We start from the raw sequence: 14939 nt of genomic DNA, 5'->3' as shown, positions 1-14939 counted from the left end.
CACAAAACACTGTAGGTGAATGCGTTCCTTTTGCATGTTTAGTGATGGTTTACTGTTTGTGACGGAGCAATAAAGAGCCTGTGTTCAGGCAACGCGGACAGACGGAGCCCCTCAGCATCTGTCCAGCTGTTTGTCTCTGCTTTAAGGTTTGAGATATTAAAAAGGTTTCAAGACGTTTAGTGAAATGGAATCCAACACAAAGACACGTACACAACACAGCGACCGTGGTGAGAGCAACTATGGCCTCTGTCTCCTCCTGAGCCACAAACCTGCACTCAGTCACTCTTTGTCGACAGAGGTTCAGCACTGAAAGCGCAGCCTCGACGCCCCAGTCCGCCCAGTGTGTGTTTGCAATTTTTTGTGCACACACTGGCATGCACGTGTGCATGCGAGAATCTGTCTTGTGAATCTGAGGGGAGAGTCGTCAGATGGTTGGAGGGGATGTGGCAGTCTTATAGTGAAAGGAGAGGGCGGGAGGAGGAGGGGGAGGAGGAGGGGAGGAGGGTTTTAGTTGTTCTGAAGGCAGTCGAGATCCACCGAGCAGCAAACATTTCCATTCTGAAGAAAGAAGCGTGACAAGACAGGGAAGGAGAGAGAGCATTAAATAAAGCGAAATGTAATATACAGTTCTATACTGTGCATGGTGAATTTAATAACTCAGTTCACAGGCAAAGACCACTTTTATCTATGTGACTTCCAGCGGGATCTGGGGATGTTAACCTGATGCCTTTAGTGTCATAAAAGTGGTACCTAGTATTTCAGTTTCAGCATTATCTGCTATACTTTCAGATCTCTGGCTGATATCATGAGATTTACGCTGTCACTCTAGGACACAGGAGTTGGAATGAATTTTGAATTTGTGGTGGCAAGCAATGGCACGCCTGAGAAACCGAAGAGCGATATATCTTTCCTGGCAAAAGTTTCACGTTACACCCGACAGTCAACAGCTCTCGCTGTCATACGGACTGTGTTTCGGAGTGAACCGTCCCTACGAAGAGGTTTCCTGAGGCTAATATCTCAAATAGATGTTATGTATGATCGCCGAGGGTCCCAGACCCTGTGTTTTTATGACCATGAAGAAAGCAAGGTCCCAACTGGTCAGAGGTGAAGTATGTCCGCAGCAATGGCACATGGCCTCAAATCGTGCCACAGAGCTGCAAAGCGAAACCAGGTTAGTGCTTGAAGAAACCACAGCCACGTACAAAGGAGCACATCAGCTGCTGTTAGCTGGTTGCAGCTCGTGCCGTTCTGCTGAGCGGAAAGCTCAAAGGTGATTCAGTTTATGTAAGAACTATACAAAAATAATCAAATACAATGTAGATGATGTTTTAGGTCCATATATTTGATGTGCTCATTTTGTTCTTTTATGTATTACGACTGTGGGGAAAAAAAGAAAAGAAGCAGAACTGAGGGGGCAGCAGCTTATTTTCACTAAACGTGTGACATGTTCCTGACACAGCGATCTGCATATTTACTTCTTTAAGGTAAAATGTTCCTTACATCATCTGTGACAGTCATTTTTCTTTTATATATTCATCTTAGAACACATATAAATAGACACTGCATACCCTCTAGCACACATTAGCTAAACTGATTATACCACATTTGCCTGTAATGGCTGTCATTACTGGTAAAATTGTGATCTTTTGGAACTGTCTGACATTTTTACATCCAAAACCCGCAAGACTTATTCCATTTGCAGACCTCAGAAGAATATCAAACAAAGGTTTAGGCAAAGTGCATTCAAGTTAACTATCTCTGGTATACTTCAGCCTAGCGCATTTCCCATCATGGCGGCTATTGCCTGCTATGATCGTGCTGGTTTATGTTGCGTCCAGCTGGCACGTGTTGCAAACAGCATATGCAGCACATAAAATTACTTTCTACATGTTGTAATAGCATTTCATTTTTTTTAGGTCATTTGAGGAATTGGCTAATTTCTGGGTACACTCTTAGTCAGACATGAAAACAATGATTTATGTGAAATCGTTTTTTTCTGAAGAGCAGCAGGGTGCCTGACATAAGCTGTTTGTATAACTCCTCCTTTTGACCCGTATCTCTACAACAGAGATGGTCCTTACAAAGTTAGCAATACCCATCACCCCTCAATAGCCTTGATAATGGAAAAGATGACAGGCTGAAATAAGTCATTTAAGAAACCGGCATTTTCAACACTCAATTCCACAAATTATTTACAGTAAAAAAGGACGTTGGTGTTTCTTTGACCTACCTTACACTTGCAGGTGGTGCAGGGTGATTTGGGCATATGCCATGTGTCTCCGCTGAGGCGGGCGATGCCTGCGGGGTCCTTGCATGTCTGCCGAATGTCATACGACAGGTTGTCAGCCAGGCAGGGGTCTGTGACGCAGCGCGGGCAACATTCGCCCTCCGCCACTGCCGTGTACTCGCACATCAACGTGGGGCAAACTAGAGGCCAGCAGTCTACCTCCCCCTCCTGCAGAGACACAAAGATGAAAAAAGGAACCAAAATTGCTACTGTGTGCATTTTATTTAGTGTGTGTGTGTGTGTGTGTGTGTGTGTGTGGGTGCATGTGTGCGAATGCAGTTACAACTCTCATGCTGATCTGTTGCCACATTTAAAATTGGAGTGGTGGTACTTTTCTCAGCCCTCACACACACGCACACGCACACGCACACACACACGCACACACACACACACGCACACACACACACACACACACACACACACACACACACACACACACACACACACACACACACACACACACACACACACACACACACACACACACAGCAGATCAGAAAGTGCTGTTAAATAAAGCCCTGCTTTGAGATTCATGTTGAAGAGGAGATTCTGTCTTTCTGAAGTTATCTTCCTCTTCCAACAATGCTCTTTTACCACACTCAGCATGAGAGCCTGTTTTCATTAAAAATGTACAATAGCTGCTGTGTGAATGTGTGTGTCTCTATATGTACACACCATGCAGCGGCACTGCTGGCAGCCATACAGCCATGATGCTCCGCTGCGGTAAAGTGTGCGTCCGCTCTGGTCCAAACACTGGCTGCTGGGCCTGTTGTCACAGCCAGGACAGCAAAACAGATCTTCATCTGGGTCTCCACAGTCACAAGGTCTCCTTCTGCAATACGTCTGCCCATCCTACACAACAAAGGTCACACACATCAGGGTGCAAACTGGCTTAAACAACGTACACAGCCTATCATCACTGTATTTTCTGGGCTATAAAATACATCCCAGTATCCAAAGGGGTCCCTCAGTAAAACAAAGGGCTTCCAACTCGCTTTGATTTATATAAAAATAAAATAATGCACCTATAAACATGAAATATTGCTATGAACAAACATAGCTTGAGCACTTTCCTGAGGCAAATTTGACTTTTGTGTAAACTATCCATCATTGTCTTTGTCAAATAGGAACAAATTCAGGTGGCAGTGCCAAAGCACAGCCTTACAATGATTTTTTTTTCAAACTTTGTGAATACACTTCATTGTTTTCTAATCAATTTACAAAACAATAATATGATAACAGAGCAGGTTTTTAAAGTGCTTTGTTAAATTTTTTTTTTAATTAGACTTTAATCTCCCAATTCATATAAATATTCCTGGTCTGCATTTAGTAACTTGTTAAGCACTTCTGACAACAGTGACAACTTCAAGTCTTCTTGAAAATGGCTCACCAAGCCAAGCTTGTTCAAAGCCAACCAAGCTGGATGGGGAGCGTTCTCTAATGAGATCAGGTTGGGACCACAGACGGTACAAAACGTCTGTGGTCCCAACCTGAAAAGCGAATCCAATGTGGAAACCTGCATTCTATCTGAAAGCCACCAGATGGCAAAAAGACTTTTGGTCATGGTCCTGGGCCGTCTGCCCAGCGTTTTGTGTTTAGTTTTATTTTCCCTGAGTTTTGTTATTTCCCAGTTTGTTTTGATGCTCTTGTTCCCTTTGTCCCTGTCTCCCCTGCTTCCACGGTCTTGTCTGTTTGTCATTTTGTCTTGACCCTGACCTCCTGTGTTTTCATATTGAGTCTTATTCCTATTGTTGTGACTAGTCTGCGTCTCTGTCCCGTGTCTGTGTGCCAGTCCCCCGTATTTAGTCTGCGTGTACCTTGGTTAGTCACTTCCTGTTCTATTTTGCCAGTCTTGTGTTCCCTGTGCTTTGTGTTTAGTTTTGCTTCCCCTATGTTATTAGTCTCATTTGCTTCACCTGCTGTGCCCTGCTGTTTCCTCTTGCCCTGATTACCTATTGTGTATTTAAGCCCTCAGTTTTTATCTGTTCTTTGTCGCGTTGTCTTCAGTGCTCCCTCGCTGTGTGTTTCTCTGTACTTTTGTATTTAGTTTGGAAGCTGTCCACCCCAGTGTAGCTTTCTTATTTTTGTCAGTATTCAATAAACACCCTTTCAGTTCAGTTTTGGCTCCTGAGTCCTGCAATTTTGGGGTCTACCCGTTCCAGCCACACAGCACCATGACACAGAAGTGTAAACACTTTCCACAAACTACAGTAACTTTGTGGCTCCCTCACAGTTACAGGAGATTTTCATTAATGGCCCCCAAACACCAGAACACTGCCCGTTTACATTCAGTGTGCATCGCACATCTGACTTGACTTCAGTGGGCGGTGTCACAGTAGCTTCTTTCATCTTTTTTACTGTGTATGGTCTTTATCTGCATCTGTTTGACTTATCTCAGTGCCTGTCTCAGAAAATCCTCCCACAGCATAATGCTTCCACCATCATGTTTGGCTGCAGGGATTTTACTGATGAGGTGCTGATCAGTGCCTGGATTACTCCGTACACCGTATTTGGAAATGTGGCCAAACTGTCCTTCTCTAAGGTTCTCCTAGATCCACAAAGGAACTCTGGATTTCAGTCAAAGTCACCCGATGGTTCTTGATTGCCTGTCTGTTATAACGTTGGCTGGATGGTGGTGGCTCCTTCCATTCGTGAAAGTTAGATGCTAATGTGATGATGGGCACTATTATTAAATGTTTTCAATCCTTCCCCAGATCTGTGCCTTCACACAAAACCGTCTTTCCATCTCCACCGATAATTCACTGGACATCATGGCTTGGGGTTCATACTGGCATGCACCGCACTGTGTAATTATAGACAGGGGTGCAGCTTTGCTAATTATATCCAGTTAGTGCAGTTGGACACAGATGGATTCCAGTCAAGCTGTAAAAGCATCTCAAGTCCCACTGATAGAAGTGTGAAGTATCAGAGCTCAATAGTGTGTGTCATAACAAAGAGGCTGAAGAACAAAGAGCACAACAAAGGGCCTTTTAACACCCTGATTAATAATTGAAAACATGTATAATAAAATGCTCTGGTAATGTTAGTCTATTCTCTCTCTCGCTCTCTCTCCTTTGCCCAACCTAAGTATTTTTAATCCAACAAACGCATCAAGAGAACACGAAATGCCTAAAAGACACTAAAGATGTTGGAAAAAGCGTACAGCATACTGATGGGTGATTTCATTAACTTGTAACAAATTTAAACATTTCCATTCTGAAAAAGCAATGTAATAGTGCTGTAAATGAGATAAAAATGTGTTGGGTGGCAAAGTGAAATCCGGCTGATCTTCCTTTGCAGCCGCTGTGTCATTGGCTCCCTGTCTGTACCTGGAGAAAACTTTATGGTCCATTTTACTCGGCACAGCCAGCACTGTCTGGCCCCAGGACGACAGTGTAATGGAGATGTAAAAATGTTACATAAAAAGGCTGTTAGAAAATGTATGAGGGCCATAAAATCATTCTGCATACCATTAAAAGGGCAATACAGAGCCAATGTTTTATCGATGCATATTGTCCTGCTACAGTAACTTGTGAGTCCCGGGGTGCCGTCACTGATGGCCTTGGTCTTTACAGTTACAACCCTGGACTTGCTGTGGAAATAACTGCCAATTGTATCGCGCTGGCAGGATATATGAAGGCATGCTGTTCTTTTTTTAGTGCAAGGAATAAGACCAGGTCTGCATGTCAATGGTATGCATTTGTGCCAACAAAAACAACATTACTGTTTTTTTAATAACAAGTCTGCTGACGACGCTGTTATGATGAATTTGATGACTGCACACAACATTTCTTTCATGCAGGTCTGATTTGTTTTCAGTGCAGTCGTAGAGAAATTAGTTAGAATTTACCTAATTTACTTAAGTCGTTTACTTAAGGAGCCTTTTGGTGTTTGTGGGGAAACATTTGTCGAACTCGATAATCTGGTTTTCTGCTTAACTAGATTTTCTTTTTTCTTTTGACTTTGGATAACTCTGTACAAGGGAGCTCTTTTCTCTGGAGTGTCTGGCTTTTATTTCATGTGGCAGTGCGTTTGTACAAATGTATTCTTTCTCACTGCCATCTTCCTTACATCTGTCATTTTCAGTCTGTCATTTCTGATGCGTTCACCTCTAATTTCTTCACTTTTTACAAACTACAGTAACTTTGTGGCTCCCTCACAGTCACAAGTGATTTTCATTGCTGGCCCCCAAACACCAGATCACTGCCTGTTTACATTCAGTGTGCCTCGCACATCTGACTTGACTGCCCCTTCAACAGTTGGAATACAAACCAGTAGGCCTGTGGATCCATAAATAATCTGAAGTCTCTTTAGTATGTTAAGTCTCTTTGTGACTTAAAAATGAATATTCATTTGCTATGTTTGAAACTTGTAGTAAAGCTTTTATTGTTTGTTTGTTTATGTCACTTATGGCTCAGTCACACTAGAGTAAAACTAAGACAGCAACCTCCTTACAACTTGGTAAAATCAGTGATTGTCCTGTGACTGCACTGGATTTTTTCACATATGGTGACTGATTGCAAGAAGCTGCTGTAACCATCCGATCACCCAGAGGCTGAGCAAGCTTCAACCTCTGCGCGACTACTTTCATTTGTAAGGTATTTCCACAGGCTGTCTGGTGGGAGGCAACCTGTTTCCAGATAATTAAAGATTTGAAAATTTCACCAGTTTATCACAGGTAATCTGGATTATCACAGACTGCGTGTAATTGCCAACTTGACCTCATTCAATCACAAACTGATAGCAGACCAACTCTGTCTTACTGCTTCATCAGTGCCTTAATGCATCAAAGTGGCTTTGAAGATGGTAACAGAGTGTAAGTGGCTGCAGTCCTGGTACCTGTCCTCTATGATAAGCCCCACTCTGTGGGAGCGAGCATGGTCATCTTGGAGGATAGAGTTCAGTCCCAGACTGTGGAGATATGGGATTGCCACTGGTTGCAGAATCTCATCTTGATATCTGCATTGAGACTGGACCAATGATGACAACCCTGATTTTCAGCACCTGGGGTACCACAAGCTCAAAACAAGAGCCAATAGCAGAATAAGCTGTTTGGCATTGGTAGAGAAGAACTGGCAAGTTTTTCATGGGTGCAACCCACATACTCAACTCTGCTGCTTCATAGCAATCCCACAATCTGAGCCTTTTCTTCAAAAAGACAACTCTGATCAATATTCCACTTCCTTCCTTCCACGGTGCACCATCTCACTCTGGCTCCTGAGCACAGAAAAAAGTCATTAAGATGCCAAAAATATTTGCCACATATTTGCACGCTAATCGCAAACAGATGGGAGCGAAGAGTGTTGTTTTTTCCCCTGAATGGTCAGAAATGTTTCACACTTCTGTGTGTTTTTCATAACTTCCCATACGCATATTAGCTAAATGAATGCTACAGCCTTAATTACTTTGTGTGCTAAATATTCAGCTAAGCTGAGGTGTGTAGAAGGCACAGTGTGTGTGGGGATGTTAAAGGGAATTTTTAAAATCTTATTTTTATAATTCTGTCCATCCTTATTATCAGTTGTTATAGCATTGTAGCCACTAAGTTTATAGCTGTGATCTAACTTTTACAGCTTTGCCCATCTTTGGTTTTCATTCCAAATAGAGTTGTTTAGAGGATGTCGATAAACTGTTGGTAACAATGTAGCTTTGTTCCCCAGTCCCAGCTTTTACCTTAAGTGCAGGGTTTTGTTACAAATAAAGGTTCTTTCAGACACTGAGCGATTACTGTTGGAATCAGCAGGATGCAACTCTGGCACGGGAACTCCTGGCTACTTCCTGTTCTACCAGCCTATAAAACACAGGCTGCTGCTGTCAAACTACTACTTCTCATGCTGTTAAATAGAGCAGGTTATAGCTTTGAATAGAGGAACTGAGCATAGAGATATAATTAACATGTACCTTGCTTAGTATAGATCCTGACGGGTTACAGTAACAGACTTGATGCTGATGTTTTAAGCCTCTGTTTATTGATCTGTTTAGTCTCTGCTGATGAAGGGGTTTATTACTCAATGAACTCAGATACAGTAAAATTTCTCCAGTCAGTTGCCTTGCTGTAGAGAGCGACAGAGAGGAGCTGAAAAAGGTGAGCTGTCATGAACTCTGAAAGCAGAGACAAAGCCAGCATGCATTAATGAGACTGGCTTCTGCCCTCCTCTCTCTCTCCTCGCTAACTTTGACCTGAGGGGCACAGTTGTGGTAGGAGCGCTCAGAGTGAAAACAATGGAAGCAGAGGAGGCAACTGTATGATGGGATAGAGGCAACAAAAACTGCAAAATAAAGTTGCTAAAATTAAGAAAGAGGTTAAAGGGAGAAAGATTCTTGTGTGCTCTACATCTTCGACCAGCCCGACTCCTCCTTCAGTGTTTATATATCCAGTTTACTGTGTCTGTCTGCCATTTTTCTCCTTTGATGCCACTGCATGCGTTGTGTTGTTAATGTGTTGTTACCATTACCATAAAGCCAGCTGGATATCTTTTCTGGAATATCAAATGTATTCCATAGAGTTAAACTTAACTGAATTGAAGCAATTTGAGTAAAACTGAATGGACCATCACTGATTTGAGAAGTATGTTACATAACAATACACCCAGAAAATGGAAGCATCTGAAACCTGTGCTCTGTTTTTAGTATTACTGCCATACTTACATGTAGTCACAGACAAGATTATGGATCAGTTTCAGGTCTTGGATAAAGTAAAAAAAACAAAAACAAACAACAAACCCAAAAACATCCAGTTTAAATTCTCCACTGGTTGTTAAAAGCTTATAGTTGGGGTCAGATCAGGTGACCCTGAACCCTTCCTTAATTATGCTGCAATAGGCCTTGGTTCCCATCATGGACTGAGTGTTTCTTCCTCACTCACCTTTTTTCAGTGTCTATGTGTTAATACACCACTCTGCACTTAACCATTAGTTAATTATTCATCTATGGCTCTCTTCCACAGCATGTCTTTTGTCCTGACTTCCTCCCCTCTGGCAGCCTGGTTCTGCCAGAGGTTTCTTCCTGTTAAAAGGGAATTTTTTCCTTTCCACTGTCACCAAGTGCTTGCTCATCTGATTGTTTGGGTTTTCTCTGTAATTATTGTCGGGTCTTTACCTTACAATATAAAGTGCCTTGAGGTGACTGTTGTTGAGATTTGGTGCTATATAAACAAAACTGAATTGAACAGCAGTACTGTGGTAAATTTTTATGCGTGCAATCATCTTGGACTGCATCTCTACCTTGCAGGAGCATATAGCACAGCGATCAAAGCTGGCTTTCCAGTCTTCTCCATTGCGCCTGATTCCTTCTTCCTGTGGGCAGTCACCACTGCAGCCTGGACCAGATGTGCATACACAGTCGTAGCCTCCTGGGAGGTTCACACACACACTGTCATTCCAGCAGGTGTGTGTCTGCAAACTGCACTCATCGATGTCTGGAAAACAAAGAGCAAGCCAAAGTAAATAAATACTTGTCTTCTGTTCCTGGCTCCCTCCCCTCACCCCCAACCGGTCGCGGCAGATGGCTGCCCCTCCCTGAGCCTGGTCCTGCCAGAGGTTTCTTCCTGTTAAAAGGGAGTTTTTCCTTCCCACGGCTGCCAAGTGCTTGCTCATAGGGGGTTTTCGCTCTGTTATTCTTACCTTATAATATAAAGAGTCTTGAGGTGACTTGTTGTGATTGGGTGCTGTATAGTTGTATGAATGTAAATGAAGGGCATGTTCATCAGAAATTCACATCTATTTTTGATTAATTACAATTAATGGATTATGCTCACTATTAACCTTTTTTTTTCTCCCCAGAACAGTGACGCTCCTTTCTCAGTCCACAATACTGAATAAAGAACATGTATTACGGCACAAGATGTACCTTTTCTCACACCTAGACTTTAATAACAGTGTGTTGGATATGGGGTACATTCATGTTAGATTTTTTTTCTCACATTACTGTGGATCCTGAAAAATAATCAAAGTTCTTCAATAACTCCCTCAAATTACAGCATTTAGTTATTTTAGCAGCAGAAACTGAACTCACAATTTGTTGTGGTCAGCCAGGGAGGAGCAGCCAGAGTGCTGGCATCAGGCAGATTATACTTTGCATACATACTGGAATCATAACTTCAGCCACCTTATTTATATTCACTTAGTAGATTCCACAGAATTATCAAAGGACCTGCTCGGCCAGCTTTTTGCTCACTTTTACCCCCCAGATATAAAATAAACTAATGTTAGCAGAGAGAGTGAGTGGCATTTTTGTCTGCTTTTCTTTATCAACATAGGAAACCTGGTGCCGAATGTCTGTCTCTAACTTTCATCAAGCCCTGGGATTTAAGTGCCTTTATTCCTAAATAAATGTGAACTGTTCAGAGAAAATTGTCTCTCTCTCTCTCTCCCCTACTAGAAGCCATCGATCACACTCATTGGACACTGACTGCATGCTAGCAGTGTTGCATGAGCAAATTGCCAAAGTAGAAAACCTGAAACTACATTATAAACAGTTAAATCTGTGTTTTGTTGCTGCATACTGGAACTGTGTTCTCCCACTGGGAGGACAATAGTCAACAGGTCCATTTACTTTCTACATGTGATGACTGATGATTGTCAGCTTGTTTAAGAAGTCTGATTTCCACATCTCAGAGTTTCCTTGCTTTCTTTTTGGACATGTCAGACTGAGCTCCACATGACAACACTGCTTCAGTGTTTTTTTTTTTTTTAAACTTGCCCATAAAAAGGAAGTCAAAGTTGACATACAATGTCCCCCAACTGTTTTCTTTCTTTTTTTTCTTTTTTTTTTGCATGTTTGTCACACATGTTTCAGATCATCAAACAAATTTTAATATTACACAAAGAAAACTTGACTAAATACAAAATGCAGCTTTTAACTAATTATTTCATTTATTAAGGAAAAAAAGCTATCCAAACCTACCCGGACCTTTGTCAAAAAAAAATTGCCCCCTTGTTAAATCATGAATTAACTGTGATTAACCACCTTTTTTTACAAAGCTGAGTTCAATTTCACTTCCACACTCTGGCCTGATTACTGCCAGACCTGCTGAATCAAACTAGCAGGCTAAAAAATCTCAAAAAGCACCACATCATGCCGCAATCTAACAAATCTCAAGAACAGATGAGAAATAAAGTCAGCATCAAGCTTTTAAGAGAGCATCAAGCACTCATCCAGGAGATCACAACAGAACCCAGAACATCATCTAAAGAACTGAAGGCCTCACTCATCTAAGTTAAGGTCAGAGTTCATGATTCAACAATAAGAAAGAGACTGGGCAAAAATGGCCTCCGTGGGAGAGCTCCAAGGAGAAAAACCACTGCTGACCAAAAACAACACAGAGGCTCGTCTCACATTTGCCAAAAAACATCTTGATGATCCCTCAGACTTTTGAGAAAATATTCTGTGGACTGACGAGACAGAAGGCGAACATTTTGGAAGGTTTGAGTCCCGTTACATCTGGTAGTGTGATGGTCTGGGGCTGCTTTGTTGCTTCAGGACTTGGATGACTTGCTGTAATTGATGGATCTATGAATTCTGCTCTGTACCAGAAAATCATAAAGGACAATGTCCGGCCATCAGTTTGTGCCCTGAAGCTCAAGCGCAGTTGGGTTATGCAGCAGGACAACAATCCAAAGCACACCAGCAAGTCCACCTCTGAATGGCTCAAAAAAACAGAGAGGTTTTGGAGTGGCCAAGTCAAAGTCTGGACTTTAATCCAATTGAGATGCTTTGGTATGACCTTAAACAGGCTGTTCATAATCAAAAACCCTCCTATGTAGATGAATTAAAACAATTCTGCAAAGAGTGGGTAAAAAATTCCCTCACAGTGACTCATTGCCAGTTACTGCAACTTGATTGCAGTTCTTGCTGCCAACCAGTGGGATGGTAGGTTTGAATAGCCTTTTTCCCTTAATAAATGAAATCATAATTTAAAAACTGCATTTTGTATTTACTCTTGTTATCTTTGTTTAATATTAAAATTTGTTTGATGATCTGAAACATTTAAGTGTGACAAATATACAAAAATTAGGTAGCTAATGGATGTCCCTGAGAAACTCTGCCCAAGCATGGGGAGAGCAGGCAAAGTTCATACAGAAGGACCCTCTTGCTGTGGGGTAACAGTGCTTGCCCCATGCTGCCATCATCACGTGTCTAAGCTGAACTTATTCACTTTCAGGTGTATGTGTAGGAAGTTAACATGCTTAAAGGCAAAACTATTACTTTCTACTTAAAGTGACTCATCAGTGGTAGGAAATCTTGCCCTCATGTACAACATCCAACATGCCACAGAGCAGGCTGTTTACCAATCAGAAGGTCAGTGGTTTGATCTGAAGTAGGGTTTAATCCCGGGATCCGGGATTCCCGGGAAATGCGATCAGAACCATTTCCCGTTTCCCGGGAAACGTTAGACGGGAAACCGGGAAAAAAGTCGCGCGCGTCGATTTGACTTTCAGAAAGAAAAGAAAGCTTCAGAATGTTAAATTTAAGGAAATATTGAGAGAAGGGTTCGTTTAATGCGAAAAGCGTTACTCTTCATTTCAGGCACGTTCAGCCTCCGTTTAAGGCTTCAGCCTTCATCTCAAGCGTTTTAATAGAGGTATTACACAGTTGTGCTTTTTTCCTCTTTAATTTGTTGAAATCGTAGGCAATGTGTTTACCCTAAGGTATTTTGTATTATATAATTTTATATTATTATATATTGTTATATTGCATTATATAGCCTATAAAATATGCCTGCCCTGAACAATAAAGAAATATCTGTTTAACTTCGAGTGTTTCTTTTCCTCGTTTGCAGCCGCTTACTAACAATCATGAATTAGGATACGGGCCTAATGTGTGAAGAAATTATCATGAAATAGATTGCTTTAACATATTTCGCTTTTAAAATGGAGTTGAGTAAAATGTATATTTTTTAGGCTATAAGGATTGGCCAGTTTTTCAAAAGACGATTCACAGCGAACCTACTTTAACCCTCAGACACGGTGTTATAAATTTGGTTGTTGCCAGAATGGCAATGACCAAGTCGTAGTGCATTACTCAAGGCCCTGTGTTATGCCATATTATAGTGTAGTACGGTAGTTAACTTTTCAATGACTATTACAGCGTTCCACTGGTGGAGATATAGTGCAACAGATGTCGCCACGACAGCGTGACTGAGCCATTATCAATGCTGTGGAGATGAACCGTATTGTTTTGCACCAGCAATTGTAAAATATCTTGGTATAATTCCATGTACAATGGAGGAATATTCGAATTATATTTGTTAAGGGAGTGTTGAGGAACGATACAACACCGCATAGCTCGAGCACTCGAATCTCGAGATGTAGGTTTTATTGCGTTAATCAAGCCAACGTTACCCCCTACTGGGCATAACAGGACATAGCTGGAATGCTACCTCTACAATATCACAATAGGTTAAGGCCGACACAGGCTACAGAAGGCCTAATTAAAAATAAAAAAATAAATAAACTTTTTCCCGGGATTCCCGGGAAATGGCTCGTCATTTCCCGGGATTTGATTCATGTCATTTTCGGGAAAAATATTAAACCCTAATCTGAAGTGTCCTTAGGTGACATGCTGAGCCCCAAATTTCCCCAGATGCATCTACAAAAGTGTGATCATTAGAAAAACACAGAACAAAGTTCTGCATGAATGCATCAGATAAATGTGGCTTGTAGTAAAAAGTATTTTGACTGCTCAACTAGAGTAACAATCACACTTTTATGAGTACCAGTCCATTTTAAATAGTTTGGAAATATGCAAATTGGATTCCCCAGAATGTTGCATCTTATCAACTGCACTGCAACTCTTTCTGTGTGTCAAACAGAAGGCTTGAATAACAGGGGCCTCTGTCCCATAGCCAGAACTGTATGCCTGAGATGACCACATTAGGAATATTTGCTCTCACCAACATCGCAAGCACAGAGAAAAAAACTGTGTGAAACCAAACATTTGCGCCACAGGAATTGCTTGTACATAAGGAAAAGCATAATATATCTATTTAAGAAAAAAAAAACACCTTTTTTAATATTCCACATGGCTGACTATGCATGACTTAATAAGCCCTTTAACAATTCTCTTTTTCCAAAAGCCCTGGACAACAAGGGCTGAGCATCATGGCTCAACCAAGGAGGCATGCGCTCAGTCTTAGATGTTTTTAATAACAAGACACACATGACTGAGTTTTTAGAAATTAAGAAAAATTTAAGAAGTTGACTGCAGTAAACACAAATTCCCTTTATAGAACAACAGCTTCATGCATGCTCACAAAAGTGTTTGTTTAAATGTTAAAATGTGTTTGTAGTGGGCACCAGAATGGCTCCTAAATCACACAGCTGCTCAGGAGCAGTGCTAAAGTTTATACTCTTTTGTCACTTGTGACTGAAAAACACAGGCAAACCAAAGCAAGGCGATTTACTGCTACCTCAATCAGTGCTTACAAGCTAATATTAACTTGCTATAACAGTGTAATGTTATCAAAGGGCACACTAAGGCAACAAAAACACATGACTTGTACCTTTGGAGGGTTACACTGACATTTTTAGCACCTCTGGCCCAAGCTGCTCAGACTGTTAACACCATGCAACATATATTTATGTTTCTGTTCGCGGAGAAGGATGAGTGGTACCCCGCGGGCAGACCTTCTTTGTGTGAAAAATTGAATCTT

At 41.5% G+C, this 14939-nt stretch overlaps 1 protein-coding gene across 1 annotated transcript in view; it reads right to left on the bottom strand.

Moving 5' to 3' along the window:
- Window positions 1–475: 475 nt before the first annotated feature.
- LOC115778064 (protein kinase C-binding protein NELL1) overlaps window positions 476–14939 on the bottom strand; it is a 281912-nt gene continuing 267448 nt past the window's right edge. Inside the window, exons 17-20 of the mRNA XM_030726081.1 lie at window positions 9511–9704; window positions 2963–3139; window positions 2231–2455; window positions 476–558 (exon numbers count right to left, since the gene is read on the bottom strand). Coding sequence (XP_030581941.1) covers window positions 508–558; window positions 2231–2455; window positions 2963–3139; window positions 9511–9704 — 647 coding nt within the window. The 3' untranslated portion in view covers window positions 476–507. The remainder of the gene's footprint in view (window positions 559–2230; window positions 2456–2962; window positions 3140–9510; window positions 9705–14939) is intronic.

This window comes from Archocentrus centrarchus, chromosome 3 (genome assembly GCF_007364275.1).
Source record: "Archocentrus centrarchus isolate MPI-CPG fArcCen1 chromosome 3, fArcCen1, whole genome shotgun sequence".
NCBI lineage: Eukaryota > Metazoa > Chordata > Actinopteri > Cichliformes > Cichlidae > Archocentrus > Archocentrus centrarchus.
This window is presented reverse-complemented; position numbering and strand designations above follow the sequence as displayed.